At 38.7% G+C, this 27950-nt stretch overlaps 2 protein-coding genes across 3 annotated transcripts; one reads left to right on the forward strand and one right to left on the reverse strand.

Annotated features, from left to right (window-relative positions):
• The first annotated feature begins 67 nt into the window (after positions 1-67).
• DDX43 (DEAD-box helicase 43) lies at positions 68-22407 on the forward strand. Of its 2 annotated transcripts, XM_064412419.1 has the most exons (16): positions 68-383; positions 914-969; positions 1362-1494; positions 2586-2693; positions 3237-3318; positions 5355-5511; positions 5597-5715; positions 5998-6108; positions 8705-8846; positions 12268-12368; positions 13126-13213; positions 14707-14834; positions 15424-15533; positions 16260-16398; positions 17143-17230; positions 20506-22407. In XM_064412419.1, exons 1-16 carry the CDS (start codon positions 68-70, stop codon positions 20611-20613), a joined length of 1986 nt encoding a protein of 661 aa, XP_064268489.1. In that variant the 3' UTR covers positions 20614-22407. The 2 variants fall into 2 exon arrangements, with proteins under 2 accessions (XP_064268489.1, XP_064268491.1); XM_064412421.1 differs by lacking the exon at positions 17143-17230.
• On the reverse strand, positions 20106-27916 carry CGAS (cyclic GMP-AMP synthase). Its single transcript, XM_064411352.1, has 5 exons — positions 27356-27916; positions 26161-26383; positions 25092-25364; positions 23726-23828; positions 20106-23093 (listed from the first exon to the last, which is right to left on the reverse strand). Exons 1-5 carry the CDS (start codon positions 27914-27916, stop codon positions 22751-22753), a joined length of 1503 nt encoding a protein of 500 aa, XP_064267422.1. The 3' UTR covers positions 20106-22750.
• Positions 27917-27950: the final 34 nt, after the last annotated feature.

Consider the following 27950-nt stretch of genomic DNA (forward strand, 5'->3'; position numbering starts at 1 on the left):
CAGCGCAGCCCGGGCTTGAGACGCGCCAAGCCCCTCCGCATGGGCGCCCGGGCCGGGTGAGGCGGCCATGTCGGACTGGGACGCGAGCAGCGACGAGGAGCTGGGCGCGCCGGACTGGCCGCGGGCCGCGGCTACCGGGCCGCTCTGCTGGTCGCCCAGCACCCCTCCGTGGGGCCGCGCCTCCGGGGAGAGCGGCGGGCGCCGGGGGAAGGGCACGGGGAATCCCGGAGGGGAGGGGTGGGAGCCGCGAGGCGCTGAAGGCTCCGGCGGCCCGAGGCGGGCGGCGCGGCAGCGGCCGCCCCGAGCTGCGGCCGGCCAGGCTCGGGACTCTGCGGCGCCGCTCTGCTTCCACCTGGATAGCGCCCTGGTCGGGGCTCTCATAGGTAATGACGGGTGCTTGACCCGCTGAGGTACGCGGGTGGGGAGGAGCCGGTCCCTCCCTGTGCCCTGAGGGAAGGCATCCCTGCCTTCCGGCAGTCTGGCCGGGGAGGAGCCCTCGCAGTCCCCGTGCGTCTCCCTCTCCACCTGGGCATGGCAGGCTGCTTTTGCAGAGCTTCTGCCACTCGCCAGGGAAACTTTTCCACCCTAAAGTGATTGAGTTGATGTCTGTTTCTCAAGGCCAGCAGTGTGCAAGTGTTCTGAAGCCCCTCTATCACACGCAGGAAGGGTGACAATCTCTTGATCTAGTTTTACTCCTCCTGCTGAAGGGCATTCCCCTACACACAAATCTTGCATTTGATTAATTGACAAAAGATTGCCTACAGTCTCCAGCAGTTTGGTGTTCTTTTATTTGTAGATACACGCACACATATGAAAGTCTCGGGGTTTGGTCACAAAATACATACAATTAATGTGTAGGTTTGGGCAGTTTGTCCTAAATCTCTGTAATACCTGCTGTGTGTCTCTATAACAGGTAGGGGTGGAGCTAAAATTAAAGAACTTGAGGATTCTTCGGGTTCCAGGATAAAGGTACCATGTGCTGTATGTTGTCAAGAAATGGGCTCTGTTGGGAACATATTTGCTTTTGTTTCTGTGTAAACCAGTTGGAGGAAGTTGAAGGGTGTTACAATAGCTAATAATATATAGTAATAATGCCACTGTTTTGCAGTTGGTTGAAAGAAAGTGGAATTGGGGGTGCACTTGGATGTTATGTGAAAATAGGAAAATATTATTGATTTTTTTTTCCTTAAGTGTGCATTTATTTCCTTCTCTTTTGGAAGAGGGATTAAAGGGCTTTTTCATAGAACAAGTTGAACTTCAGGGAACAAAAGATCAAAATTTTTTTCAGTATGTGTTCTTGTATAATGTTTGTCTTTGCAGTATGAAAAAAAAAACCAACTCAGTGATGTTTTTGCACATAGGTTACAAGAGGAACCTATGAGTCTGAAGTAAAGATTTTTGGCAGCATTGATGTGCAAAACAAAGCCAAGATGTTGATTGACAATATTATTACAAGTTCTGGACAAAACTCTGTTAGAGGTGGGACAGAGAAAGGTGAGAAATGTGGGGTTGGGGGAAAAAATATTATGAATTCTATTCCATATGTTTGGTAGTTTGTTGGAATGTTTTATATTGTTAGTATTTTAAGAAATAAGTTAATTTCAACCTTGTTCTTGGGCAATGGCATCTTCTTAAAACAGAAATACCAAGATATCTCCTTTTTTCAACTGTGGAAAGTTTCCTGCTACTTTCAAGGCATGTTAATGTCTTAAGATTTTATGTTGCATTTCATGCCTGGCTTTACTAGACTTCCCTGTGCTAGCTTTCTTACATGGATATAGAAATCATTTTTGTACATTTGGATGCTGCTTCTATTGTTGGTATATAGTGTATGTGCTCCCAACAATTTTTTGCACAGGCAAACACTGTCCACAATTCTGATCTGATGCACTGATGAGGAGGAAGGGATCCAGGAATTATGTTCCAGCATTAGAATAAGGACTGGAGTAGTTGTGTGTTTCCTTTTTAGAAGTGTCCCAGAAGGTGGATGAGTATGTTTCAAGAGACAAGAAATATTTAAAACGACCTCAGGATTTTGACAATGTTATCCCTATGTTTCCTGCCTTTCCACTAATTTTCCACACAACTCTCTTGCTATTTATATCTTCAGGTTAAACTGCACTTATTTAGGAAGTGTTAACCTCATAAAAAATGAAGTATAGAATATAACTAGACTGAGACTTTATTGTGGTGTTGTTGGATGCTTTAGACCTAAGCTTAGCTCTTCTAGCTGTTAAAGCTTTCTCTCTGCATATCATATACTGGCTTCACACGTTTTTCAAAACCTTGCTGCACAACAAACCTAGTTTATAGCTGGAGGAGAAGCGTTTCATGCCCTGTCATTGCTCCCTTTAAATAGCTAAAGATGTTGAAATGTTTCCCTTTTTTTATCAAAACTGAATTTGTAGACATTTTGACAATGTTTCAGGGCAGAGATCTAGGAAATAATTTTCTGCTTATATATTTGTTTCATGTCCATTTAAAATATATGAGGCCTTGCAATAGAAAACACGTTTGTTTTGAGGGGAGATTTCTCCCCATGGTTTGTTCCATCAAAGAGCAGCATTTTGTTACTAACTCTGCAGGAAAAACCTTGGACACCATCAAGCCTGAAAATAACCCAAAGAAACCAGTGATTAACTGGGCTTCTCTTCGAGAAAACAGGGCCAAATACGAATCTATGAAGTGGGCAGGTTAGTTTTACAATTTTGATTGTATTATACTTGCCTTTATGTGGTAAATCTGTTGGAATGCTTAAATGTTTCTAATACTTGCTTTGAGGTGACTGAATCTTTCAGAGCTCAAATTAGTGTATTTGCAGTGAGCTGGCCATGTTAGCATTTCTCAGCATGGTCATGGGTGATACTGATCACTGTGCCTTAAACCTGCTACTCATGTGGTGTTTTGAATGTCACCCTTTGAAAATGGTGCTGTTTTTTATGTGGCCACCAGAAAAACAAAAAACCAAAACTAGGACTTGTCAAATATACTATTGTATATGTTAGTAGATATTACTTCAGAACTTTAAATGTGGGGAGTGGGTTTTTTGCAGATATTGAAGTGTTTGTCTCAGCCTTCATTTTGTACATGAGCAATGGCTTTCCATCGTGTCCAGCTAGTCTTCTGGCTCAAGGCACTTTTTGGGTCCTGGGCTTTCCATCTTAAGCTCTAGCAGATGTACACTGACTCTGTATTATTTCTTGCTGATTCAAGTTGGGTTTTTGTGATTGTTTAAGGCTTGCCTCCAATTGAGAAAAACTTCTACAAAGAATCACCCAGGACTGCATCTATGTCACAAGAAGAAGTGGAACTGTGGCGGTAAGATCATTTCTTTAGGAAATCATCTGCTTGGCAAAAATTACTGTTAAACTGTAAAGCCTAGAAAGTGGGAGATTGCATACTGAAACAGAGGCACCAATGCTGGGGTCTTGTAGCAACTTAATGTTTTTAAGAACTCTTTCTTGGGAATGAAACAACTAGCAGATGAGATTATTAGTTGTCTGGAAAATCAATTTCAGGGATTTTCTGCTTCTCTAAAAATCTTGATTTAGTTGAATTTCAGAACAGAAAAAATTCATAACAGTTCACTGATTTTTGGCTGGTTTTTGCCTTTCATGAGGCAGTACGTTCACATTTTCTAGGTCCTTCCAAATAGGATTGTTCACAGGTTGAATACCTTTTAGCTGCATTTTTTCACCTACGTTTTTTAGTCAAAACTCTTTTCAAACCAAATTCCAACTTTTGTTACTGTTGTCTTCCTTTTTTATCTGTCTTGTTTTTACAAGCACATCCTGGTGAGTACATGCTTTGTTAACTGCATCAATTTATTTTGATCCAACAACCTATATCAGTACCTTGCAAGGAAAACAGATCATCTCTTTCAAGTGATTTGGTTCAGGCCTTGGTAATAGTTACAGCTCTCTTTAGTAGTTCTAATGAAGTTAGTAAGCATTATTGAAGTGTTAGCTTTTTACTACTTTTCTTTTTGCAAGATGTCTTTTTTTCTTTGCATGCCAGAGAAACTTTGCCACAGTGAGCAAAGCATGGAATTGTTTCCAGATGCTTTCACCTTTTCTCTTAAAGTATATGGATGTGTTGTTGTTGGAGCTAGTGAAAATTACAGAACATTGTTCTTGTAGGTTAAAAATATGTACTGAGGAATAGAACTTGTGTGATAAAGGAATTTTTTTCTACTTCATCTAATCAGTTTGCTTCAAGGAAAAAAAGGCAGCAACTGAAAGAAATAATTCTATAAACATGAGAGGAAGTTGAATTGCCCATTCTTTTCCTAGCTTACACCCCATATGAAGAAAAGCTTTTTACTGGATAGAGTCTTCAGAGGAGTACAGGACTGAAATCAATATGCTTATGCAGATGTCATGGTTTAAAACCAGATGGAAATTAAGCTCTAAGCAGCCACTCTGCTTCCCTTAGTCCCTCTTGTGTGAGAGGGACAAAAGGCAGAGATTATGGATTGAGATAAGAATTTACTGGAGAACGTCAATGAGATAAGAAAAACGGCAGCAACACTAATGAAAACATTGTATAAAAGGTGATTGCATACAAGAATGCTCATGGAAGTCCAACCAACATGACACCACCACACCCCTTTCTCCTGGAAAGTGAAAATCCCCTTCCCCCCTCAACGATGATTTGGGTGATACAGAGTAACAATGTAGGCATGCCCACCTGGCTTCAAGCTCCCCTCACTGCCAGTGGGAGAAGATTAACTCTGCTCTTGGCTGAAACCAGGACAGCATATTAATAGCTCTAAATTGGAGGAAGCCTTGGAACAGCAGTTTTTAATATAGTCTTTTATATGTGTTATGATTTGGGTTTTGTCAGCTTTTAGGGTCTTGTTGTTCCAGGGGTTTTTTTGGAGCTTGTCTTACTGGTCATGTTTTTTTTTCCAAAATTGTTCTGTTGGTATTCACTAGAATATCCAGGTAGCTGCTCTGAAAACAGTTCGGGGAGGTTTTTGTCAGAATATAGAGTTCTGACTGATAAGGTGAAGATATTCATCTGAATTCTGGGCTGTCTTTGGGTTTAAAAACTTGTCATATCTACTTAATTTGTAATCAGGTATAATTGTAGCCTGATAGGAGTGCAGTTCGTGTTAATAACATACGTAACTTCAAATTAGTCGTTCTTAAGAAAAAAATGGTAATTGATAGCTCTGGGAGAAGTGTTCCTATAGAAGGACTCTTAAGAAGTCTAATTCAGTCCCATTCAAGAGCCTGAACTTGTTTTTTCTTGTTCAAGGAGTTCAAAAAAGGTTAAGAAACACAGTATTTTATGTTAGCTCTAATTTTTCAGATAGTGAGACTTTAAAACAATTGCACTACTTTATACAGGAAAGAAAATAATGATATAACTTGTGATGACTTGAAAGAAGGTGAAAAGCGCTGCATTCCCAATCCTGTTTGTAAATTTGAAGATGTATTTGAGCATTATCCTGATATTATGGCCAATATAAGAAAAGTTGGTTTTCAAAAGCCTACACCAATTCAGGTATGTCTTCAATTTCGATGACTCTTTAACTGAACCTTAAGAGAAAAATGAAGTCTACATTTAAGTATTTGTTGTTTTATGTTAGTCCCAGGCATGGCCAATTATACTCCAAGGAATTGATCTTATTGGTATAGCGCAGACTGGTACTGGGAAGACATTAGCATACTTAATGCCTGGATTCATTCACTTGACTTCACAACCAATGTAAGGACTGCTCACAGGTCTGATTTGTTTAGCTGTGCATACTTCCCCCTGCACTTACTTCCTCCTGCACCCAACTCCTGAGATGATTTTCTAGTAAAGATAAGTCATGTATTAAAAAAAAAAATTATAAATCTGATGGAATAAGCACCAAATTTGTCACCATAGATTCCATTAGCAGCAGTTTACAGAGGAAGCTTAGAACGGTATAAAAATGTTCAGTGTCAAGCATGATGGACTTCGCCCATCCTTATATACCAACATTCTAAATATGCTTTGTTGCAGATCCAAAGATCAGCGTGGGGGACCTGGAATGTTAGTTCTTGCTCCCACTAGAGAACTGGCACTTCAAGTAGAGGCAGAGTGTTCAAAGTATGCATACAAAGGAATTAAAAGGTAGTCTTGCTTTTCACTGGCTTGTTAAGTAATATCTTTTTTCCTCCTACCAGTTGTGACTTAATTCAACTACTACAATAATTGCATTTAAGATGGGAGCAGATAGTAGTTAATGCAGAGTTTATATTTTCCCAGTTTTTAGAATTTCTGTTTTGACTAATCTCATGGTCAAAGTCTATGTAGCTTTTCTGCTTCTTTTCCTTCTGAGTTGACAGCTAAGAAGCATTACGCAGAATACGCTGACATGAAAGGGACAAGGATCACCAAGTCCAGCTCTTAGCCCTGCATAGGACATCCCTAAGAGTCACACCATGTGACTGAGAGTGTTGTCCAAACACTTGAACTGTGTCAGGCTGGTGCTGTGATGACTTCTCTTGGGAGTCCATTCTAGAGCCTATCCACCCTCTGAGTGAAGAACCTTTCTCTAATATCCAAACTAAAACTCCCCTGACACAGTTTCGGGCCATTCCCTCAGGTCCTGTCTCTGTCACCACAGAGCAGAGATCAGTGCCTGCCCCTCCTCTTCCCCTCACGAGGAAGCTGTAACTGCAGTGAGATCTCCCCCTCAGTCTCCTTCAGGCTGAACAGACCCAGTGCCCTCAGCCTCTCCTCACAGCTTCCCCTCAAGGCCCTTCACCGTCTTTGTTGCCCTCCTTGGACACTTTCTAATAGTTTAATATTTTTCTTCTATTGTGGTATCCAGAGCTGTCCCCAGCACTTGAGGTGAGGCTGCCCCAGAGCAGATCAGAGCAGGACAATCCCCTCCCTTGCCTGGCTGGAGATGCTGTGCCTGATGCCCCCCAGGACAGGGTTGGCCCTCCTGGCTGCCAGGGCACTGCTGGCTCATGTTCAACTTGCCACTGACCAGGACCCCCAGGTCTATTTCCATGGCACTGCTTTCCAGTATCCCATTCCCCAGTCTGTCTGTACATCCAGGGTTGCCCGTCCCAGGTGCAGAATCCGGCACTTTCCCTCATTGAACGTCATGTGGTTGGTGGTTGCCCAGCCATCTGCTTTGTCAAGGTCCCTCTGCAGGGCCTCCCTGCTCTGGAGGGAGTCAGCAGCTCCTCCCAGTTTTGTATTGTCTATGAACTTGCTTAGTACCTCTTCCAGTCCTGCCTCCAAGTCATTTATGAAGATGTTATGTGGGCCAAAGATGGAGCCCTGTGGGGCTCTTCTAGTGACAGGTCACCAGTCTGATGTCACCCCATTCACTGTAACCTTTTATGCCTGACCTGTGAGCCAGTTGCTAACCCATCCTATGGTGTGTTTATCCAGCTGTGAGCTTGACATTTTGTCCAGAAGGGCACTGTTAGAGATAGTATTGAGGAAGCTTTACTGAAATCCAAGCAGGTTGCATCAGCTGGCTTCCCGTGATCATCCTGGTGGGTTACTGTCATAAAAGGAAGTCAGGTTTGACAAGCAGGACTTCACCATCATGGAGCTGCTGGCTGTGGCCATTGCCTTACCTCCCAGAATAATCTTCTTCATAACTTCATCAGGGACCTTTCTGGATTCCAAAGACCACTCAAAAATCATTGAGAGACTTTGCAATTACATCAGCCAGCTCTTTGAGGATTTTGGTACAAATCCCATCATGCCCCATAGATCTGTAGAAATCCAGCTGGAGCAGCAGATCCTGTATAATTTGCAGCTCAGCTGGGAGTGGATCATTCTGGCAGTTGTGTTTCTCCAGTTCAGGGCACTGAAATCCCCTTGGTGCATCATCTGTGTTGAAGACAGCAGCAAAGAACAGTGTTAAACAGCTCTGCCTAGTCTTTGGCCCTCTTTGTAAAGTGACCATCCTCATCCTGTAATGGGCCAATGTTATTTTTATGCTTCCTATTGCTACCTTCTCATAGAACACACCTAGCTTTCTTTTCTAAGAGATTACGTTGCTGAATAATGTCCAGGTTCTAGCCCACAAAAATCTTTTTGTAAGGTCATCTTCTAGTACTTTGGCCCTGAGTCATGGGGTATATTTAATCTCTCTTTTTTTTTCTTTTTCTTTTTTTTTTTTTTTTTTTTTGGTAAACTTTATGGTATTTTCATCATCCCATTTCTGTGGTTCTTCTGGTAAAAACCTAATTCCCCTGAGTGTATCAGCTCCTTCCTCAGTTTGGCTTCATCCACAAACCTGCTAAATGTAGATCTTCATTTAAGCAATTAAACAGCCATTACTGTGCTCTGAAACTTGCTTTTAGGGATCTCTGTTAACTTTGTGTAGCACTCTGAATAAGTTTTACAGTCACCCCAACAGCAAAACGTCTCACTTTTGATAGTACTATTAGTAAAATCATGCATCCTTTCATATGTTAATCTATTTTGTGTGTAAATATTTTCAGAAGAACCCAAAACATATGAGCTATCTTCCTTTCACGATTACTTTCACTGCAGTTTCAGCAGAAAACTATTGCTGAACTGTTGAGGGAGTGTCATTCAGTGTTAATTTTATTAATTACTGCAGTACTGTCAATCACACTTACTGTGTTCCTTCCACTTGTTAATATCAGGTGACACTCTTAAAGCAACATGGTGGTATTGACTTTAGCTGAAATTTAATACACTGTGTCTGTAAAACTGTTTTATTTTACAGTATTTGCGTCTATGGTGGTGGGGACCGGAAAGGACAGATAGACACGGTTACCAAAGGTGTGGATATTGTTATTGCTACTCCTGGCAGACTGAATGATCTTCAAATGAACAACTTCATAAATTTGAAGAGCATAACGTATTTGGCAAGTAACTGATACGCAATGAGTAATGCACCAGCTGGGAAATGGTTGACTCAGTTTGAATTTAAGCTTTAATGGAGTTTTCTTTAAACTTCCAAAGTATTAATTACAATACAACTTAACGCTGAAATTGGTTTTGGAGGGATGATTCATAGTGTAATTGCACTGCAGATGTGAAATATTCCCTAGGAAAAATGGGCTTTTAGCACAGCAAGCATTTTAAAGATGCTAAATTGTTTTTTCAGTAATGGCATTCTAAAATTCATTTTGTCAGGAATAGTTACTAATGGATGAAATGCCTTTCTGAAGCTGTCTTTTCCTTTTCTTTTTAAAGGTTACCAGTGTCTCAAATTTTTTATTAGAACTTGTGTGGTAGCAGAGTCACACACAGATATTTAAATGTTGGGGGACTGACTTTCTTTTGATCTCAGTGGGAAAACAGCCTTATAACGTTATTATAATCCTTATGTCTTCATTTCATTTTTGCCTTTTGCTGTGCTGAACAGGTAAGACCAGTGCTGTTTGTAAAATGCTTCCATATATTCAATTTATTCCTAACTTGTCTGTGAATTGTTGCCTAGTTTGACAATTTGGCCATGCTCTCTGTCCATCCCACTACCCTGTGAGGGTTAAATTCTCTCAATGTTGTAACAAGTTATCTCCAATTCTAAGTGATTGTTGTGAGCTTACTGGCAAGGCCAGCTGTTGGTATAGCATCATTATAAATTTGGCCATTTGGGAAAAAAGTTTATCACAGGAAGACAGTAGAGTAGCATTCTGTAGAAGACTAACATGTAATTGCTGAGCAGGAGGAAAACAGGCCTGAAAACCTGCATTGTGAGGATTATAGGAACATAGGTCACCTTTCTGCCAAGGTGAAGTATAGTCATACCACAGGCACACACTGGTTCCATGGGTATTGAGCCAAAAGCATGTTTCAGTATATGCAGCATATACTGCAGTATGACACTGCTAAAAAGAATTAACTATCAAATTGAAAACTATGATGATGTGAAGCAGGAGGAGAAACATTTTTTGTTGCACCACTAGCAGTTAAATGTTTTAAGAAGATCCAGTGCAAGGACCATGTATTGTGATGTAATTAAGGTCTCATGCCTCAGGCTTCAAGGAAATTCTGTGCTACCAAAGCCTCATGTGAAAAATTGGACATTGAAAATTCTGTATTTTTGTGATCTTCCTATATATATATCCTTGTTTCTTTTGCTTTTCAATATATATGATGCTTTCTGTTTCCAGAGCTTCATTGTGAGTTTTCAGCCAACATATAATTTAATCTTGCAGTTTTGCTTTAGGAAAAAAGAGTGGTAATAGATTTCACATTTACCACCTTGCATGAAGAACACTTTTCATTGAAAAGCTTAATTTACAGTTTTCATTTAAAGATATTACTGAGTCTAAGGAAAGTTCCCAAAGTAAACTGAGTATTACTTACTTATGTGATACAATTGTTTCCCAAAGGACTTCCAAGGTTATACTGGGATACAATTGTTAAAACCCAACCAAATGTACCCATCCCCCAGACAAGAAAAACAACAACACAAAACCAGGCTCTGTTAATTAGGTAATGGACCCAAGATGAGTTTGAGTTTAGAATTTCTCTTCTTGCCTGACAGAGCCACCAAGTTGATCAAGTCTTGATTCAGATTTTTAGGAAGCTATTTATTCAAGATTGGCTGCTGTTTTTTCAGTATTTCAGAAGTAACGTTGTAGATTCTGTCAAAAACAGCCTTTTGATTGTTCAAAATACGTCATATGAAAATACAATTTTTGTTTCCCTGTGTTGGGTGTAAATCAGTATTCATTCATCAGCAGTCTGATGAAATAATCTTAATTCCTTGGACTTCATGCTGATAAAGCAGAAGGAAGGAAATTAGAATTGTGCATGAATAATTGGGAAGCATTAGGAGAAAGTGTGATTAAAAATATATATGTATAAATCATGAAGGAGGATGTAAAAGGTAGATTGGAGTAGTGCTTTTTTTTTTTTCTTCAATGCAAAAAAGTAAAAATTTCTTGCCAAGAAATAGAACTAAAATGAACAATATTAACAAACAAGTATATAAATATTTGAAGAAAACAAAAGACCTAAGATTATGCCCATTGAAGAATATTTAGTTTATAAACCAGGATAGGGCTGTGACACACTTGAAAAAATCAGTACTAATATCTATTTGACATATATTACAGCCTTTAATCATAGTGAAGCATCTATCAGAAATAAGAAAAGTAAATTTCAGCTACCTGATCCATCGATTAGACACAGATGCTTCCTTTTCCCTCTGCAGCAAAGTGCCAGTAAGCTTAATAGCATAGAAAGCTTCTACTGCTGAAAAAGGCATAGCAACCAACTATTTGTGTAAAATCAGTGATGTTTCAGCCTTGCTCTTTTATTAGAATTCATGTAGTTAATGACACCTCCATGCGCCCTCTAAAAATAAAGAGAATTAAATCAAGAAATAGAATTCTTGTCTTGTCTCTCAGTTGATAATTTGTGGTTATTTCAGAGATTTACATTAAAAAATGTACTAAACCCCTTTGATATAATAAAATATCAGATAATAATGAAACAGCAAAATTAGGACATGAGAAAGGGATTATCATCAGTGTCTTGTATTTCCACATAAGTGACTAAAAATTGTCAATACTTAAAAGCACAATCCATGTCTCTTTAATTTTCGAATAGAATTTCTACAAATCAAAGGAGATAAATGAATTTCAGATGTCAGCCTTCTTTCTTTGTATGAGACTGAAAACATTTACAAGTGTGCTTGTAAATTAGAAAACTTTTTAGTTCCAAAGAGTTGTTCTCAGAGCTCCAGTTCACTTGTTCACTTCTGGCTTTTTTTACCAGATGACACAAGCTTGTGCTCTGGGAGTTGTACTGTGTCCTGGTGTGTTCCAGAATGTATGCTCTGGCTTTTTTCCTACTTCTAATGAGGAGCTAAATTGACAAGTGATATTTTGATCCTGTATGAGTTCTCTAATGAGGTAGAAATGAGATTTCCCCTTCAAATTGCAAACAATTTCTTACATATGTTGAGCAGGTTGCTCCCCTCTGGGTTTGGTTGGTTATGGATGGGTTTTTTGGGGGTTCTTTAGTTTGTGCTTAGTTTTAGCCATCAACCTAATTATTGGTAAAACAAACAGTTGTTTTTTTTATTGACTTTAAATACTCTTAAAGGAACTGAATTTTCTTGTTTTGCCTGCAAATATAATACTGAATGAAAAAGTGTCAAGGAAATTGAAGAGGTGGAATAGAAGTTGAACAGGTTTTGCAGTAAGTTATGGAGAAGATTCTGCAATTAAAACAGTTACCATTAAAATCTTTTTCTGTGTAATTTCTTGCTGAAACAAACTGTTATCTGAGGGACTAGGCAAAATAAATAACTTTGTTTCTGAACAGGTTTTAGACGAGGCTGACAGAATGCTGGATATGGGATTTGAACCACAGATTATGAAGATCCTAATTGATGTGCGTCCTGACAGACAAACTGTTATGACAAGGTATCTAAACATGATAGTGCTCAGGACTTGAACATAAGGTTATTGAACAAGTTAATTATTATTGAACAAGTTAATTTCAAACCAAATGTGTCAGTTACTAAAATTTTTACTAGTTTTCTTTCTAATTTGGTCTAGTCAGTCTGGGTGAGTCGTTTGACAATTTTTTTTTTTTTCATTTTGTACTGACTTTTCTGATTTTTAACATCAGATATAAGGACAGTTGAGTTGTCCCAAAAAATGGAAGGTATCCTGGGAGTGCTGGAATTTGCCATATCAATTTAAAATGCCAGCTTACAGTTCTCCATCTGGGACCAAATGTATTTCCTGACTTTCTGATCAGTATCTGTGCTAGTCTGTACCCGGATTAATTTTGAAATTATGCAGCTTTTGGGAACTTAACAATCAAGTATCCCAACAATAATTTTTGTTCCTGTATTTTGCATTTAAGCTGTTGCTTTAGAAAACAGATCAGAAACTTGCTTATTGGGTATTGTTCAACTACTAAACTCAGCTGAGGCTTCAATAGAAAGGTTCCGTAATTGTTGCCCGTACTTGTAACCAACAAAATTACCTTTTAAGCTCGAGTGCTGTTTACTATTAACTTAGGATTAGTTAAACTCAATACTGTTACTGGATATCTGTTTCACTGGTGCATAAGACAGGAAAGAAAAGAAGCATATGATGAAATTCATGAATTGGAGAAGACTTGGCACACTATTCTCATGTGTGTGTGTTTTCCTCTTCACTCCCTGTTTAGTGCTACTTGGCCTGATGGTGTCCGTCGCCTGGCAAAATCCTACTTGAAAAATCCCATGATTGTGTATGTTGGCACTCTTGACTTAGCAGTAAGTTGTCCTCTTCTTTTTTGGTTTTTCCCCTTCCTTTTGTAGAAGAACCTATGTTTAAGCTGGGAAGTTTTTTGCTTGTAACTAACTGTGTGTAAGTAAATACATGTGTCTTTTGTAATCAATCTGCACTTTCAAGAAATATCTTCGTGCTATTTGTTTTAAAGTTTCCTTAAAAGTTGAGAAAAATTTTAAAAGTATAAACCAACATGTTTGCTGTAACAACATGTGGAAGTCTTAGCTCTTCAGTAGAAGATATAACAGGTGATGAGTATCAATCATATTGAATGTTCTACTTCACAATGCCAGATGTTTTTGTGCGATCCCTTGGTTTTGCAACGTTAATTTTAGTTCAGCAAATTCTTGTTCTTTATTTGGTTTTCCTTCTGAAGGTCTCCCTTCTAAGGCATACAGATCCTTACCTAAATTTGTGTTTCCTAACTGCATCTTTCTCAAATGGAGATTTGTACTAAACTCTTGGAGGACACTTGTCTATAGCAGAAAGTATGTGTTAAGAGTAAGAACTGTCTTTAAAGTCCAAAACTTCTAACATGTGGATGTAGTTGTTTGTTTTTCATTGCTGTGCACCTGTGTGTAGTTGGCTTCAGTACCAGCAGAATTTACAGAAACAGTAGTTTGCCCAAGATCTTAGGAAATTTTCCTTCTCAGTTCCATTTTTTTAGTGATAGAGAATGAGGAAACCTAATATCCAGTACACTTTTCAGTAGAAATAGAGACAAAGCGTGCTTTTTGTCTGTTCTGTTCAGATCTACACTTTTGTCAAAGGGCAATTCTTGTCAGGATTGGCATTTGAAAGACATCAGCTGCTCTTGTAGCTCTATTCCCTAGGGCATTAATTTCTTTATACGGGAGATGCTCTCAATTGAAGAGGTGACATCTGGTGGGGAGAAGGGGTCCCATGTGGAATCTTTGTCTGCTTGATTGAATCTTCAACTCTTGCCACAAGATCAGGATACCATGCCATGAGAATGTCTAGACATTTTATCCTACTTATTTATTATACCTTAGATATTCTGTGGTAACCTTCAGAGATAATGAAGTGAAGTTTTTAATGAACTGCTTTTGGAATAGTTAGAACTGATCATTTCAAAGAGATTTACAGCATCTTTAAAAGCCTGTAATTTCAAGTAAGACTGCCAACTTGCTCTGGAATAACATAAAATATTAGCAAATTAAAGAACTTAAATGTGTTTTTCACTAATGTGTTTCTTTCACTTCACTAATCGGTACCCTTTAAATCTCTGCAAATAAATGGTTTGGCAAACTGCTTAAAGGTAAATTTTACTACTCTCCTAAAGCAATGAGGAAATAAGAAATCTGCATTGTTTCAACTCCAAACCGATACATATTAAAATAATTTTTTATGGTATCATATATTACTAGTTTTATAGCATGGCAATATGGGAATTAACAGAAAAAAAAATATTATTGTAATCTGTTTCTACCTAACATCCCTTTTTGCTGTTTGACAGGCAGTAAGCACAGTACAACAAAAAGTTATTGTTATCCCCGAGGAGGAAAAGAGAGCTTTCATGCATAGCTTCATTAAGTCTATGAAGCCAAAAGATAAGGTCATCATTTTTGTGGGCAAAAAGCTTACGTATGTAATCACTTCCCAGTATCATCTCTGTTTGGGGTTTTTTTCCTAACAGAAATACTGAATAGTTTCTTAGTTTACATATTAACTATCAAGTGTAATACCTCTTCTCCACAATGTGCTGCTAGTAGTATTATTATTTATTTATTTCTTCCTTCAGACTGACTGGCAGTTTGTATCTTTTTTAATATCATTAATGGTGATGGTAAGTCTCAGTTTCACATAGCTCACGTGGGATGTTTGGATTCTTGGGGATACACCAATGTGATGTACTGTTTACTTTCATACACCTCTGGTGCATGCAAGACCTGATTAATGTGGGGGTGGTCATTGTCTCATACTTGAACTTTTTGAGTGAACAACACAAAGATTATCTAGTATTCGTATAAAGTATAAGCAAAGGTAAACATTTCTATGTGGATTAGACTTGCTTTCTTGTTTTATAAGTATCAGCTGACCTCGGTAACATTTTGTCCTTAAGCACATATTTAGCTTTTGCTGTCATGTTACTGTCTTTTTTATCTAAATCTAGATACTGCACTATTTCCTTTCTTTCTTTAATGCTAAGAGCCATGACTTTATTTCATCCTAGAGCTGATGACTTGGCAAGTGACTTTGGTATCCAAGGAATTCCAGTACAGTCACTTCATGGCAACAGGGAACAGTGTGATCGAGAACAGGCTTTGGATGACTTCAAGAAAGGTGAGTCTATACTGAAGTACTGGTTTGTTTAGGCCAGGCTTTTAAAGTTTGTTCTGTTCAAAACTTGTCTATTTCTAAGTGTCATGTCTCTTTAGTACTATAGAAATGAAAATATTAAAGAGCTCCAATTTATAAATTTTCTTTATTAATTTGACACAAAAAAAAAGACCTGGCAAACAAAGAGATTGCTCTTCAACAAAATTTTGAATGTTTGGAAGTTTAATAATTTAAAGTAAGGCTTATTTTATTTTTGACATTTCTGGAAAAATTTTTATTGTATATCTACAGAATGGTAAATTTAAATATCAGATGATGGTGCTTTCAGTGAAACAGTCCTGCTCCAGATTATGCTAGTAGGCTTGTATGAGTACAATTGAGGGTTACATGAACACATGCCAATAAAAGACTCATGCTGTGACAAGTGTCAGCTGAGAATATAGTTGTAGACATTTTTGTTCTTTGGACAGACTCTTTATATCAACCAGGCATATTTCTTACTTTTCCTGCACTCTGCTGTTCTACTTGTGAAATGCAAATAATAGCAAAATGACATTTTGGGTGCTTACCACGAGTTCATTTTTGGAGCTAACTCAGTGTGACATTCAACAAACATATTTTTACTTCGTGTTAGGAAGATTAAGTGCATTATAAGCTAGAAAATCAATAGACTGGAGTATGTTTTCTGTTTGTTGCATAAACTCCCGTTCTCTTCTTGTCATACTGTAGGCAAAGTTCGAATATTGGTGGCTACTGACTTGGCATCCCGTGGCCTCGATGTGCATGATATTACTCATGTTTTCAACTTCGATTTCCCTCGCAACATTGAGGAATACGTTCACAGAGTAGGTCGTACTGGAAGAGCAGGGTAAGTGTTTAGCAGAAAATAGTCATGTATTATCAGTGTTTTGTTATGTTTTATGCACTGCATAGGTATTTTTCTTGTCAAAGTCTAGAGGCTGCAGGTGATGTGAGGTGGGGGAGTGAAGACTTCAGTCTATCAAAATATGTTCTAGAAACACACTGATTTATGCCTTTAAATGAGTTCACTGTTAAATTGAAGGCAAACAAGTCTCTTCTGTTATTGAATCAAGAGTGTTTGAAAGCTCATTTAAATATGAGGAAGAATTAGAAAAGCAGTGTACATTGATATTCTGGAGTGTTACTTCCTTGTTTATATCTTCATGAGCTGCTGATTTATGTTGTTTTCTAGACAGCACATTGCAAAGAAGCATCCGTAGGCTCAAAGTCTGCAGCCAATCATGGTGGTGTAGTTCTTTTGGATGCTGCTTTCCCAGCCTAGTACAAGTGTGATTTTTCTCATTTAATCATGATATGAATGTGTGTCTCTTCATACTTAAATATATTGCCATTATGCTATGTTTATTATCTAAAAATCTAAATTAGTTGTGCATTTGCTGAATTTTAGGTGAATTGCTGTATTCTGATTTTTATGAAGAGTTACTCTCTGTCATGTGCAGGGTTAATGCTCAAGCCACTTCTATCAGCTCAGTAATATTGCCTGTAGTAGAGTTCATTACTGCCTAGGTCAGTAGCACAAGCCTGGCCAGAGTTGTTTGGAGGATCAGCAGTTGTTTCCTTGCTCGTTTAGGCGCTCTGGGGAGGCAGTAACACTTGTCACGAGCAATGATTGGAAGTTTGCATCCGAGCTGATTGACATTCTGGAAAGAGCAAACCAAGTAAGAATACATTACTGGGTAAGATTTATATTGGTTCTGGGTTAGCACCTGAAGCAGGTCATGAAGGTCTAAGACAATTTAGACTCACCTTGGTGAGTGTTTGTGGTGTCTCAGGGAAAGACAATGGGTATTTCAGTCTGTCTTGTCCTAGATAGCCTTAGCTGCATTTTACCTTATAGATGAGACCCAGGAAGGAACTGTGAACTTTAGCCAAAGCCTTCCATGTCCAAAGAAAAAGTAATTAAGATACACATTGAGGTCTGCAGAGAAATAATAGGGTTTATTTTATTTCATAAAATTTTATTCCATTTTTATTCCATTTCACTTTTGGATGCATGTACTGATTTCTTGTTTAACAGTCTAAATATTAACAATACTTGTATGAGAAGAAGCTCAACTGTCTTATCTGTTTATTGTATCTGACAGTTGTGACACCTGCATGTACTTTTCCAAGCTTTATTACTGATGCTTGTAAATAGTATGGGGAGTGAAAGTGGAATGTGATCTCTTTCTTTAAAGAAGCATGTTTTTATTTGATATCATATCTAAGAAAACAGATAATTGTGATACTGTTTCTTGCTGTAACAAAGAACAACATTTTGCCTGATTTACAGTAAACCCCCAGTTCAAGTCCTGACTTGAGCTGAAATTTTGTTTATTTGGTTTACAGTGTTTGTTTGTTTGTTTTTTTGGATGGGAGTTTGAGTGCACACTAAATGGATTTTATCTAGAATCTGTGGTTTTTACTATAGACACTTACTCAGACTTTAAACCCTGGGTTAGGACTTCACCCCAATCTTGTTTTATAACTATTCTTTGAAAGATACTGTGTTGCTTTATTGCAAACCTAGTAAGATGCTTTTGAGGGAGGAAAAGGAGAAAAAAAGGTGTAGAAGAGTAATCGCCTAATAATTCCTTAAGTTACAGATTTGGGGTTTTTGGTTGGGGTGGGGGTTTTTTGCTTGTTTTTATTCAGAAAATGCAAGAGGTTAAACCAGTAATGATACTGTGAAGGTACTTTAGAAGTGCCTTCAGTTTTTTGTTCTGAGTTACCTTTCAAGTCTTGTCTCCAGCTGCAGACTGTGAAGTTCCCAAACTGGTTGTGGGTGTTTTGTAATGTGTGATAGTTCAACTGGGTACAAGTCTCTGAGTTCAGAGGAGAAAAGGGGAACTCTGAATCCTTGCTTTCAGAAGTTACTATTAGTCATAACATCATTCTCAAACTTAGTTATGTCTGATAGAAAGGAAGTACCCCTACAGACAAAGCAATGAGGTTTTTTCTCATGACGAATGAAAGTAGCATTGCTTCAGTCTTAAAGCATCGTGTAAGAGAGAACTGAAGGCTCAGCATACTTTGATTTCAAAACAAGTTAGTTGCTTTTGTTAGCCAAATGCTCTCTGTGATTTTGAATCTACACATATATAAGAAAAAACAAGTACAACAAAAAGGTGTCTGTTTCATGCTGAAGGAATCTTTTATATATAAACGCTTATTAATAAGCATGGACAGATTTATTGGAAAAACAGGTGGAAAAACAGTGATACCAACAAAAGCATTCCATATAACTTATGGCAGCTTTATCCTTTTCTCACTTGGATGACACTACCCTAGCTTGAATGTTTAGTGGAGACACAGATTGTTCATGAAAAATTTCAACAAGCCACTATTACCCCACTGAGATTTTTATGTTTCTGTATCCTCACTTCTTCCCACTCTTGACTTGTGCTTGCTCAAAAATCACTCTTGCAAGAAATTGTTGCGATTTTAGTTTGGAGTAAGTTGTGCTTCAAGCTCTAGGGGAGGATTTGATACTGAGGAAGACAATCATCTCATGTTTCAACTGAAAAATAACTTTGTCTCATTACTTCTATCTCCATTGATAAGTCTGTTGTGCCTTTCAGCTAGAGATACGTTAACTTTATTTTTAAATAACGTTTGAAACTTAGGAAGAATGGACGCTTCCAGAGTTGTCATATTTTGCCAGGATAGTTGCTTACCAGTAAGAGCAATTCAGCACATAAAACATTATACTAGCGAGCTGTCCCTCATGCCAGCTCAAGAAGTTGCTGGTAGCAAATGGCAAGCATTGCTCAATTATGAAGCCTGACAAAAGAAATGGGAACTAGAGGAATGTGACTTCCTGCTCCACCAGGCTTTTTGTCCTGGCTGCATTCTCCACCTGTTCAAGCATTGCCAAGCTCAGGCACATTTAGGGAGACTTTCAAGGGATTTACATTTGTTTGTCCTCTGCTGTTTGCATTGTATTTGTGCCACTGGCAGACACAAATGACACAGAACAGTCATATTAATAGCACATTCACACAGTGCCCTTTGCTCTGATCAGGAAACTGATTCTGGAGGTGATGGCCATGTGCCATCGCAGATTGCTGAAGTGGGCTGCTTTGATAGATCAGTGATCTGAGACCTCTTGACAGTACAGCCACAGTAGACCTCTTGCCTACTGTGCTTTTTGCAGTAAACATTGCATTAATGTCAGCATTTTGCCCAACCTGGTTCAAGAAGTCTTGTTGGATATTGCCTTTGTTCTGTGAGCAAAAGAATGGTATCTGGGTGTTTTTTTTCATCACTCTCACAATAAACCTGTCTCTAATTCGTCACACCTAGCCTCAGTTGTTAAGAACTCTGAGGTGAGAGTATTTTGATGAGATACTATTCACCTTTTCCACATAATTACAAACATGCCAAAAGCCCCTGTGGCTCTTGGTGAAGTGCTCTTGTGACCTCCCAGTGATGGGAGATCTGACCATTCTCTCCTGCCCCTCTTTGCTTGCCTTTTAGCTCCGTTCTAAGCACGTGACAACTATTCCTATGACAGCACTTTAAGTCACAAAGTTTCTCTTCAGAGGCTCTTAAAACTTTCATAAGGAATTTAATACAAATCAACATTCAATAGATGTATATAGTATATCACCTTTAAGTGGCACTGGATGATTTTACCAGCTGTTTCTTATGACTAAAAGATACAACATTATAATTCAAACAGAAAGGTAATTGGTTAGTTATATGTTGCCATCAGTTATGATGATACAAGCATAGATATATTATTGAAAATCCAGACACACTATGATCGTTATTTCTTGGTATATTTCAGTACACCTTATTTAAAAAGATTTCCCTCTGCATTTTTACAGAAAAGAATCTGCAAAGCGACAGGAGCCACATAAATAATGAAATCAATAGCATTTTCATAAAGCAGTCTGAAAGTTTATATTTATTTAAAATTCACCTTTTTTTTTTTTGCCTCTCTTAATAGGTAGTTCCTGACAAGCTTATTGCAATGGCAGAAAGATACAAACAATCACAAATGAGAAAAGAAATTGAAAAGGATATACAAAGACCTTGGAGAAAGCCCTCAAAATAAGTGTAGTCCCTTGAAGCTACTGAAACAGAGAAAGTGATTTTAATTAGTGTTAGCTTCCTTGGGCTTGAATTTATCAGTTTCATTTAGTGTTTGTTTTCTGTACCTGTCCTATTTAAACAAACTTCTCAAAAGCATCTTAGAAAACTGGATTAACTTTATATAGGAATAAATCTGGTTTTGCACTTGGATACTATTTTCACATAATTTTTCTTTCTTGTGTGATGTATGAAATTTCTAAAGCCATTGTCTACTGGTGAAAAACTAATATTGTGGCTTTGTAGGTTTGGGGTTTTTTTAGTTAAATGCAATATTACTATATAAGAATGTAAAAGATAATTTTTCCTTTTATATTCAGAGAACCAGATTATTCATTGTAAGCAGTGTTTGTCAATGTAGTTTCAAAATACTTTTTTTCATACCTTTTCAATACTTTTTCAAATACCTTTTTGCCTTGATATGCTGTTGGCATGCAGGATTTCTCAGGATAATGAAAACTGCTCTGTTTGCCATTACTTATGTTTGCTGAAGCAAGTTATGTTTATTCTTATTTTAAGACTTAACATTGGTAGTCATTTTTGTTAAGACTTGTGTCTCAAGATTTTTTGAGAGAGGTCTGCATTTTCTTGTAATGGAGGGGAGCATGACAGGAAGTACTTGTTTGTGACTAACTTGGGGAAGAAAACCTGCTTTTGGTTTTTGTGGATGTAATATTCTAGCTTAAGGAGTAAAACCAGAATTTACTAGAGCAATGTTAACAAAGTCATGGAGAAAATAATACATTTGAAGGTCAGCTTTTATTTCTTCCAGATAAAGTCAATTCACACTTTACATTTGGATGTCAGGTTCTGTCACACAGACTCCCAGTGATAAAGGGGCATGTTTTCTACTCTTTGAAATTTATGTGGGAAGGAGTCATTCCTTCACTTGATGCTTGGCCTGAACTTGTGTTTATTTGTGTGTCATATGATTAAATAAAAATGAATTAACAAAATTCAGTAAAATGACAGTATTTTAGTAAAATTTCTCTCTAAATATTCTTGCCTCTTAATTTGCTCATCATTGAGGTAAATCTGGCCATTATTCAAGCCAGTATGTTATTTTGCCTTCAAAAAGTAGGCTAAAAATATGGACTTCCCATAGCTTCTATAAGTAGAAGCAAAAGATTTATTTGCAGCACAGCAGTTCTCAAATGCTGTGTGCTTCTCACCTGCACAATTTTAGTAAAAGGAAATATAATTTTTTTTCCTAACACATTTCTTCAATAGGAGAAAAACGGATATGAATTTCAATTTCAGGAGTGTCCAGTTCATGCTGCATTTTGGTTTTGAAAACCTTTTATATCAAGAGTCTTCCTCTTTGTTATAGGTTGAAAGATGCATTTCTTTCTCCATATTCACCGTTTCTTTCTCCATATTCTCCATTATTCACCATACAAATAAATGCTTACTGGCAGAAAACCATCTACGCTGTTGCAGCATATTAGGTAACAATTGTTTCCCATCCAAAGCCCAATGAAAAGATTGATTTCTAAAGTAATTCTGAAGACTCAAAGGATAAGTTTCTTCAAGAACTTCATATTACTCAGATAAAATATTCTCTCTGTGGTAATTGTTGCTGGTGATTGTCTTCTGCAAAAGATCTTCATATCCACCCAGGTACTCCGGAGAAGTTGTTCTGGTTAATGTCAAAGTAGCTCCAATGACTGGTTGTTTTTTTTCTTTTGAAAGTAGGAGTGTATTTTGGATATTCTGCACTGGATCTTAATTTTAAATAAAATTGTCCATTTTCCCTTTATGCAGTCATTCATGCCTTTGTATTTGGAAACACAGAAATTACATGTGGGAAATGAACTATTGCAAATTCTTCTATACGTTCTTAGTATACCTTGAAGATATTTTGCAGGTGACATCCACATTTGGATAGGCAAGGTAAATATTACTTAAAACATTTCTTTTAAGGGTTATGGCCAAGCAGTGTGACTGAAGTATACATTTTTCTCTTAGTGGTTTTGATTTTATTTTGGTTTGGGTTTTTCAGGTTTTGTAGTACAGGCTACTGAAGAGTCGTTTATGGTGCAGAATTTTTTGTTTCAAATATGTAAGTCAACATGATTAGATATCTGTTGTGAACAATGTTCTTAATAATTCTCATGAAATACTGGGAATCCATTATTCAATTCTTGGCTTATTTTTCTTGAAAGAAAATGATGTCTTGCTTTATCTTCTAGGCTGAGCAAGTTGTATTGAGGAATAAAAAAGTGAGTCAGCTGAGACTTTTGCAGACAATCCACAAAAAATCCCAGACATTGCTGAAAAGAATGATCCAGGTTTCCCAAGTACCAGTCTGTGTCATTTGGCCACATAACACAGGAGTGGAGAAAAGCAGTTTTGACATGATAGGAACAGAATTTTTCCAATTCCTTTGGATATTTCATTTTAAGTTGCTCTAGAAGAAATTTCAGCAGCTTAAGACAACCTTTCCTGTTAAAAAAATAGATATATATGTATTAGGTACCTTCTCCATAGTTCTAAATATGTAGATCAGGTATTTAAACACAATTATGCATTAATTCTCTTGTTGCTTTCTTGATTCAGTACAAGATGTAATTGGCAAACTAACTTCTTGGTTTAGTTGTTTAGTTGTGCGTTTTGTTCTTCCTTGTTGAAGAAATCTGGAAAACAGTTCTCATAAAAGTGAAAAATCATTTATTCATCTTCATCATTCAGCAGTTTTCTCACCATCATTTTAGAAATTGCTTTGATACAAAGTGCAATTTTGCTCAGAAAGTGGAATCAGTCCCTTTTAAAGCTTTTTCTTCTAAACAGGACTGAATTTGGAGAATTGAACAAGTCGCATCTATTTGCATTCTAAGGCAAGTATGGAGTGGAAGCCAGCAATGTGATTTTTTTCCACCTTTCATTAGATAAATGCAAGTCAGGATTTCAGCATGCAGTGTTGCAGTACTGTAAAACAATTATGCCTAAAAGAATTACTGTTGCTTCCCTATGAGTAAATACTGTCAGATCAAATTCTTAAGTGCTAAACTGAAACAGTGTTAGTGCTGGCTCAGCTCACACAGACTTAAAGTAAAATATTCCTGTGAAATACCAACCTACAGCACTTTGATCCATTGGATTCACAGCATGTCTTTGAGTTGCCATGGTTTTTTATCATGTCCTTTTCAATATGTGAGAAGGAGAGTCGCCAGGTGTTCCCTGAAGTCAAGCACAAGACTGTTAATTGGTTACACAGCACTAAGCATCAGCTTTTGTAACTAGAAAAAAAGCCCCAGTTTTGTAATTGACTTAAAGACCTGCAATTTTTTGGCACCCAATAAAAATAATAATTCAGTGAGTGCAGCTAGTTCCTCCTTAACTCCCCAGCTGCTTCACTAAGACAATTAGAATGTAATTAATATAGGACATAATTGTTTGGATGCTTAAAATTCCTAAGGATGTTTGGATTTACTTTAAAATTAGGCTCAGTTCTGAATGTCCCTAGATTTGCTGAACATGATTTAGAGAACTGCATTATTCATAGAAATCTACAGCCTTTTAACCCAGAAAATACAGTAAGAGAACAGAAATTTTCTTTGTGCAAGTAATAGGTCTGTGAGTTTGTCTCTTGTAAGATGACTGTTCTAAAGCATTTCTTTTTTTTTCTTCTATTCATGCTTCTGAAAATAATTGCTGATATACCTCAATGCACTGTTTCTAATACTGGCAATCACTTTTGTCTTCTTTTCATGAATTACTGTTTTCCTTGCCTGTTTGGCTCAGTTACTCGTTGCATTTAATCTGCACAGGAAGACATTGCCTAATAAATCAGTACTTCTGTACTGTGCTTTGATAACATGGTAATGCTAATTAAAAAGGTACCAGAATGCTTGAAATCTTATTGCTGAAAAGATCAGTTACCATAATGCACTGACAAGTCAGAATGTTTCTGCAAACTAAAGGAGACTCAATGTGACAGTGGTCTGGAGGAAAAAATGTTGTAGCCATACCAGAGTTCAGTGAGAAATAATGTATCTTGATAGAAAACAGTTTGCTTCCTGCAGAAGTGTCTGATTTGTGGATGCAGTCTCATGTATGGGGAAGTTCCCTGCATTTTTAGCAACTTTCTTCTAATTTCCTTACAAGAGAGAGTGCAAGCTGCTGTTAAGCACAGTGCTAGCACAAGGCAAGGCTCACATCCATGTGTCTGGCTGGAGTGGATTTAATGTAATGCTCTTTAGTAATGGTTAGTGTACAGCCTGGCAGAGTGGGTTTGTATTTACAATTCGGTACAGGACAGGCAGTACCACAAATCTGATGCTTTAAAGAGGGATTTCAGTTGTCTGAGCTGAATGTATCCAGGATGAGGTGCATCGAAGGCTGAATACTGACCAAGATCTGGATACCCTTTCTATAGCACTTGTAAGTGATCAAGTTGAGAGAAGATATTTCATAACTTATTATTATCCATATTTGTGGTACCTCTTAGAACTTTTTCTCTTTTGTTTTGCTTGGCTACTAAATAAATTGATCTAAATCTGAAATCCCTCCTCTTTTTTGTTCCCAGCCACTGTTCAATTTTGAGGCCAGCCTGTGTGCTGTGGGGCCAGCTCTGCTGAGCCTCCAAAGTCAAGATGATGTCCACTGATATTTCTGATGGAGGATTTTTGATCTGAAGAGTTATTGCAGGGCTTCCAGCCTTTTTCCTTGCCACAGTGACTTCCACATCTAGTAACAAAGAAAGTGATATTTCATGTTAGAGAGATAGATAGCTAGATAGATTAGTAAGATGAAAACTTTTTTTTTAAAGAATGTTACAGTTGTTACTAAAGAGTTCATAAGCAATCAAAAGAAATACCTGGGTTCAGTCAATGGCTCTTTATCCTACAGGATGTTGAAACAGTGAGAAGGTCTGTTGAAGAGTTCTATGAAACAGGGAACACTACTGTGTTTGCTTGATTTACTGTCTAAGAATTAAAAATATAATAATGTTTTTCATTGAACTACTTCCCTGTTGAAAACACACAGTGAAGAGATCTGGCCACAATGTTTCTGAAGGCTCTGGGAAAAAATAAACCTAACTGAGGTCACTTTAATATAATTACATTACATATATATTTTTTAAATAATTATAAAAATAACTGGGATGCAGTTTCTGATCAATAAAAAATATTAGGTACTGTATAAAAGAAAGCTCTGTGTTTTTCTACCACTTCAGCAAATGGCTCTTTGTATGCTCCAGATAGACACAAGATGTGTAGGTCATGTAGGAAATAGCAAGCATGCAACAGAACCCTTAATGTTTATTATTTTCATACAGAAAATATGCATAGTGGAGTTAATAATGTAACAAGTTACCTATGTGTATTTGTGATTCTTAGTATCTCAAGATGGCTCTTGTGTTGAGGACAGGAGTGGTTACAGCTCCATTGGCACAAAGAGACAGAGGACTGGCAGGAAAATATATCTTCTTAACACTGGGGCAATACATATGCACAATATAACTGGGTTTTTACCACTTCCTGATAAAGCTTATTCTCTCAGTACCAACCTTTAATGTTCTTTAGTTCCTGTTTAATAATGTCTCTTAATGCTTGAAGCATTTTAAAGGCTGATAATGTTCCATCTTCCTCTAAAAACTTCAACCAACCCTTTTCTTTTGGACTTCTTTTGAATGACACATAATAATAGGCTCCAGTGTCATCAGACTCATCCAGCTGAATCCTTGTAACAGGCATTACAAGCATGATATCAAACTCGTTTGGTTCAGATATCTGCAAATATAAGAATACAACAGTCAATGTGCAACTTAGGTTTTATTCTCCTGAGATTTTTTTTACCAGTTGTGGTTTCATCTACCTTAGCATACTAATCATGTCTGATGTGAAATATGAGCTTATTTCTGTGGTACTGCAAGATTACTGTGCATTCGGGTGGAAAATAGCAATTTGCAGCTCACTTCTCAGCTCTCCAACTTATTAATTTTGTAAGATAGTTTTAAGATTCTGGAGCTGTTCTGAATAATTAATGCATAAATATACTCAGACATCCTCTTGCACTTAGGATGTGAGGAAAAATGCATGATAGGTCTGAAGCTAGCTTTTGATAGGAAAAAAAAAGTGTGCCCATGTTTAACTTAGTTTCAGTCTACTGGAACAAGGAAAAAAGGTACTGGTTAATCACAGAAGGTGAAAGGGTTGGGATGGACCTTAGAGATAAAGCTAGTCCTGACCCACCCTGCCCTGGGCAGGGATACCTTCCACTAGACCAGGTTGCTCAGGGCCTTATCCAACCTGGCCTTCACTTCACTGCCAGGTTTGGAGCATCCACAATCTCAGGCACTCTGTACCACTGTCCCAGCACCTTCTCTCACCCTCAGTAAAAAAATTCTGATATCTAATAGAAATCTTTCTTCTTTCAATTTGCATCCGTAACTCCTGCTTTTTGAAAAAACTACGAACTAAAACCTGGCCCAGTGCTATACCTGACTGATCTCGATGTTACACTGGGCTCACCTGCGTGTGCTGTGCGGGGGCAGGCTTGCTGCAAGCAGCCCGAACGCGTCCCTTCAGGTAGCGTCTCTGACTCAATACACGTAACCATTCTGCAGGTTACTGATCATTTTATAATGCGCTGTGGTTACTTCACAGAGCCATCCTTAGAGATGTGGTTACATCCACAGGGCCGTGACTGGGCGGGAAAGGCCAGCTAGGAGCGGCCGGCCCGCGTTCCCGCCCGGCACCCACCTTGACACGCTCGTAGTAGCTGCCGGCGCTGTGCTGCTCGATGGAGCTGAAGCAGCTGTCCTTGCCGCGGATGGCCTGGACCAGGTGCGAGACCACCTTGTTCACCAGTTTCGAAGCCTCGGACACGTCTTCGCGGGGCAGGCTGAGCCGCGACAGCACCTCCCGGAGCCGCAAGGCGTCCGACGCCGGCGGGGGGCGACGGGCGGCGGCAGCAGCAGCGGAGAGGGCTCCGTCGGGCACCGCCGCGACGCTCCCCTGGGCCTCGGGGGCTCTGGCGGCCGGCGCCCTGCTCCGCGGGGCGGGGAGCGCCTCTGCGCCGCCCGCCGCCGTGCCCGCCGGCAGCTCCCGGGCAGCGGGGGCTCGCCGCGCCGAGCGGCCGCCCCGGGCAGGGGCTCCGTCCGACCGCGGTGCCCGGAGGGTCGCGATGGCGCTCGAGCCTTCACCCGCGACGCGGCCCCGCGAGGGGCTTCGGGCTGCGCCCTTCTCCTTGCCCCGGCTCCGCGGAGCTGCGGAACGCGTCCCCCGCCGGGGCCGCGCCCCTCTGCCGCCCGCCGTGTCCATGGCCGCTGCTCCCTCTCCGCGCCCGCAACACGGC

Source organism: Passer domesticus, chromosome 3 (assembly GCF_036417665.1).
Source record: "Passer domesticus isolate bPasDom1 chromosome 3, bPasDom1.hap1, whole genome shotgun sequence".
NCBI lineage: Eukaryota > Metazoa > Chordata > Aves > Passeriformes > Passeridae > Passer > Passer domesticus.

What these genes read in the sequence shown, in the direction of transcription:
- DDX43 (XM_064412419.1), top strand. Translation starts at nt 68, where the DNA reads ATGTCGGACTGGGACGCGAGCAGCGACGAGGAGCTGGGCGCGCCGGAC. An exon ending in GCATACAAAGGAATTAAAAG is followed by an intron (nt 6,109 to 8,704) that starts GTAGTCTTGCTT and finishes TTTATTTTACAG; the next exon opens with TATTTGCGTCTATGGTGGTG. An exon ending in TTTGGATGACTTCAAGAAAG is followed by an intron (nt 15,534 to 16,259) that starts GTGAGTCTATAC and finishes GTCATACTGTAG; the next exon opens with GCAAAGTTCGAATATTGGTG.
- CGAS (XM_064411352.1), bottom strand. Translation starts at nt 27,916, where the DNA reads ATGGACACGGCGGGCGGCAGAGGGGCGCGGCCCCGGCGGGGGACGCGT. An exon ending in GGAACTAAAGAACATTAAAG is followed by an intron (nt 25,365 to 26,160) that starts GTTGGTACTGAG and finishes TATCTCTCTAAC; the next exon opens with ATGAAATATCACTTTCTTTG. An exon ending in AATGGATCAAAGTGCTGTAG is followed by an intron (nt 23,094 to 23,725) that starts GTTGGTATTTCA and finishes TTTTTTTAACAG; the next exon opens with GAAAGGTTGTCTTAAGCTGC.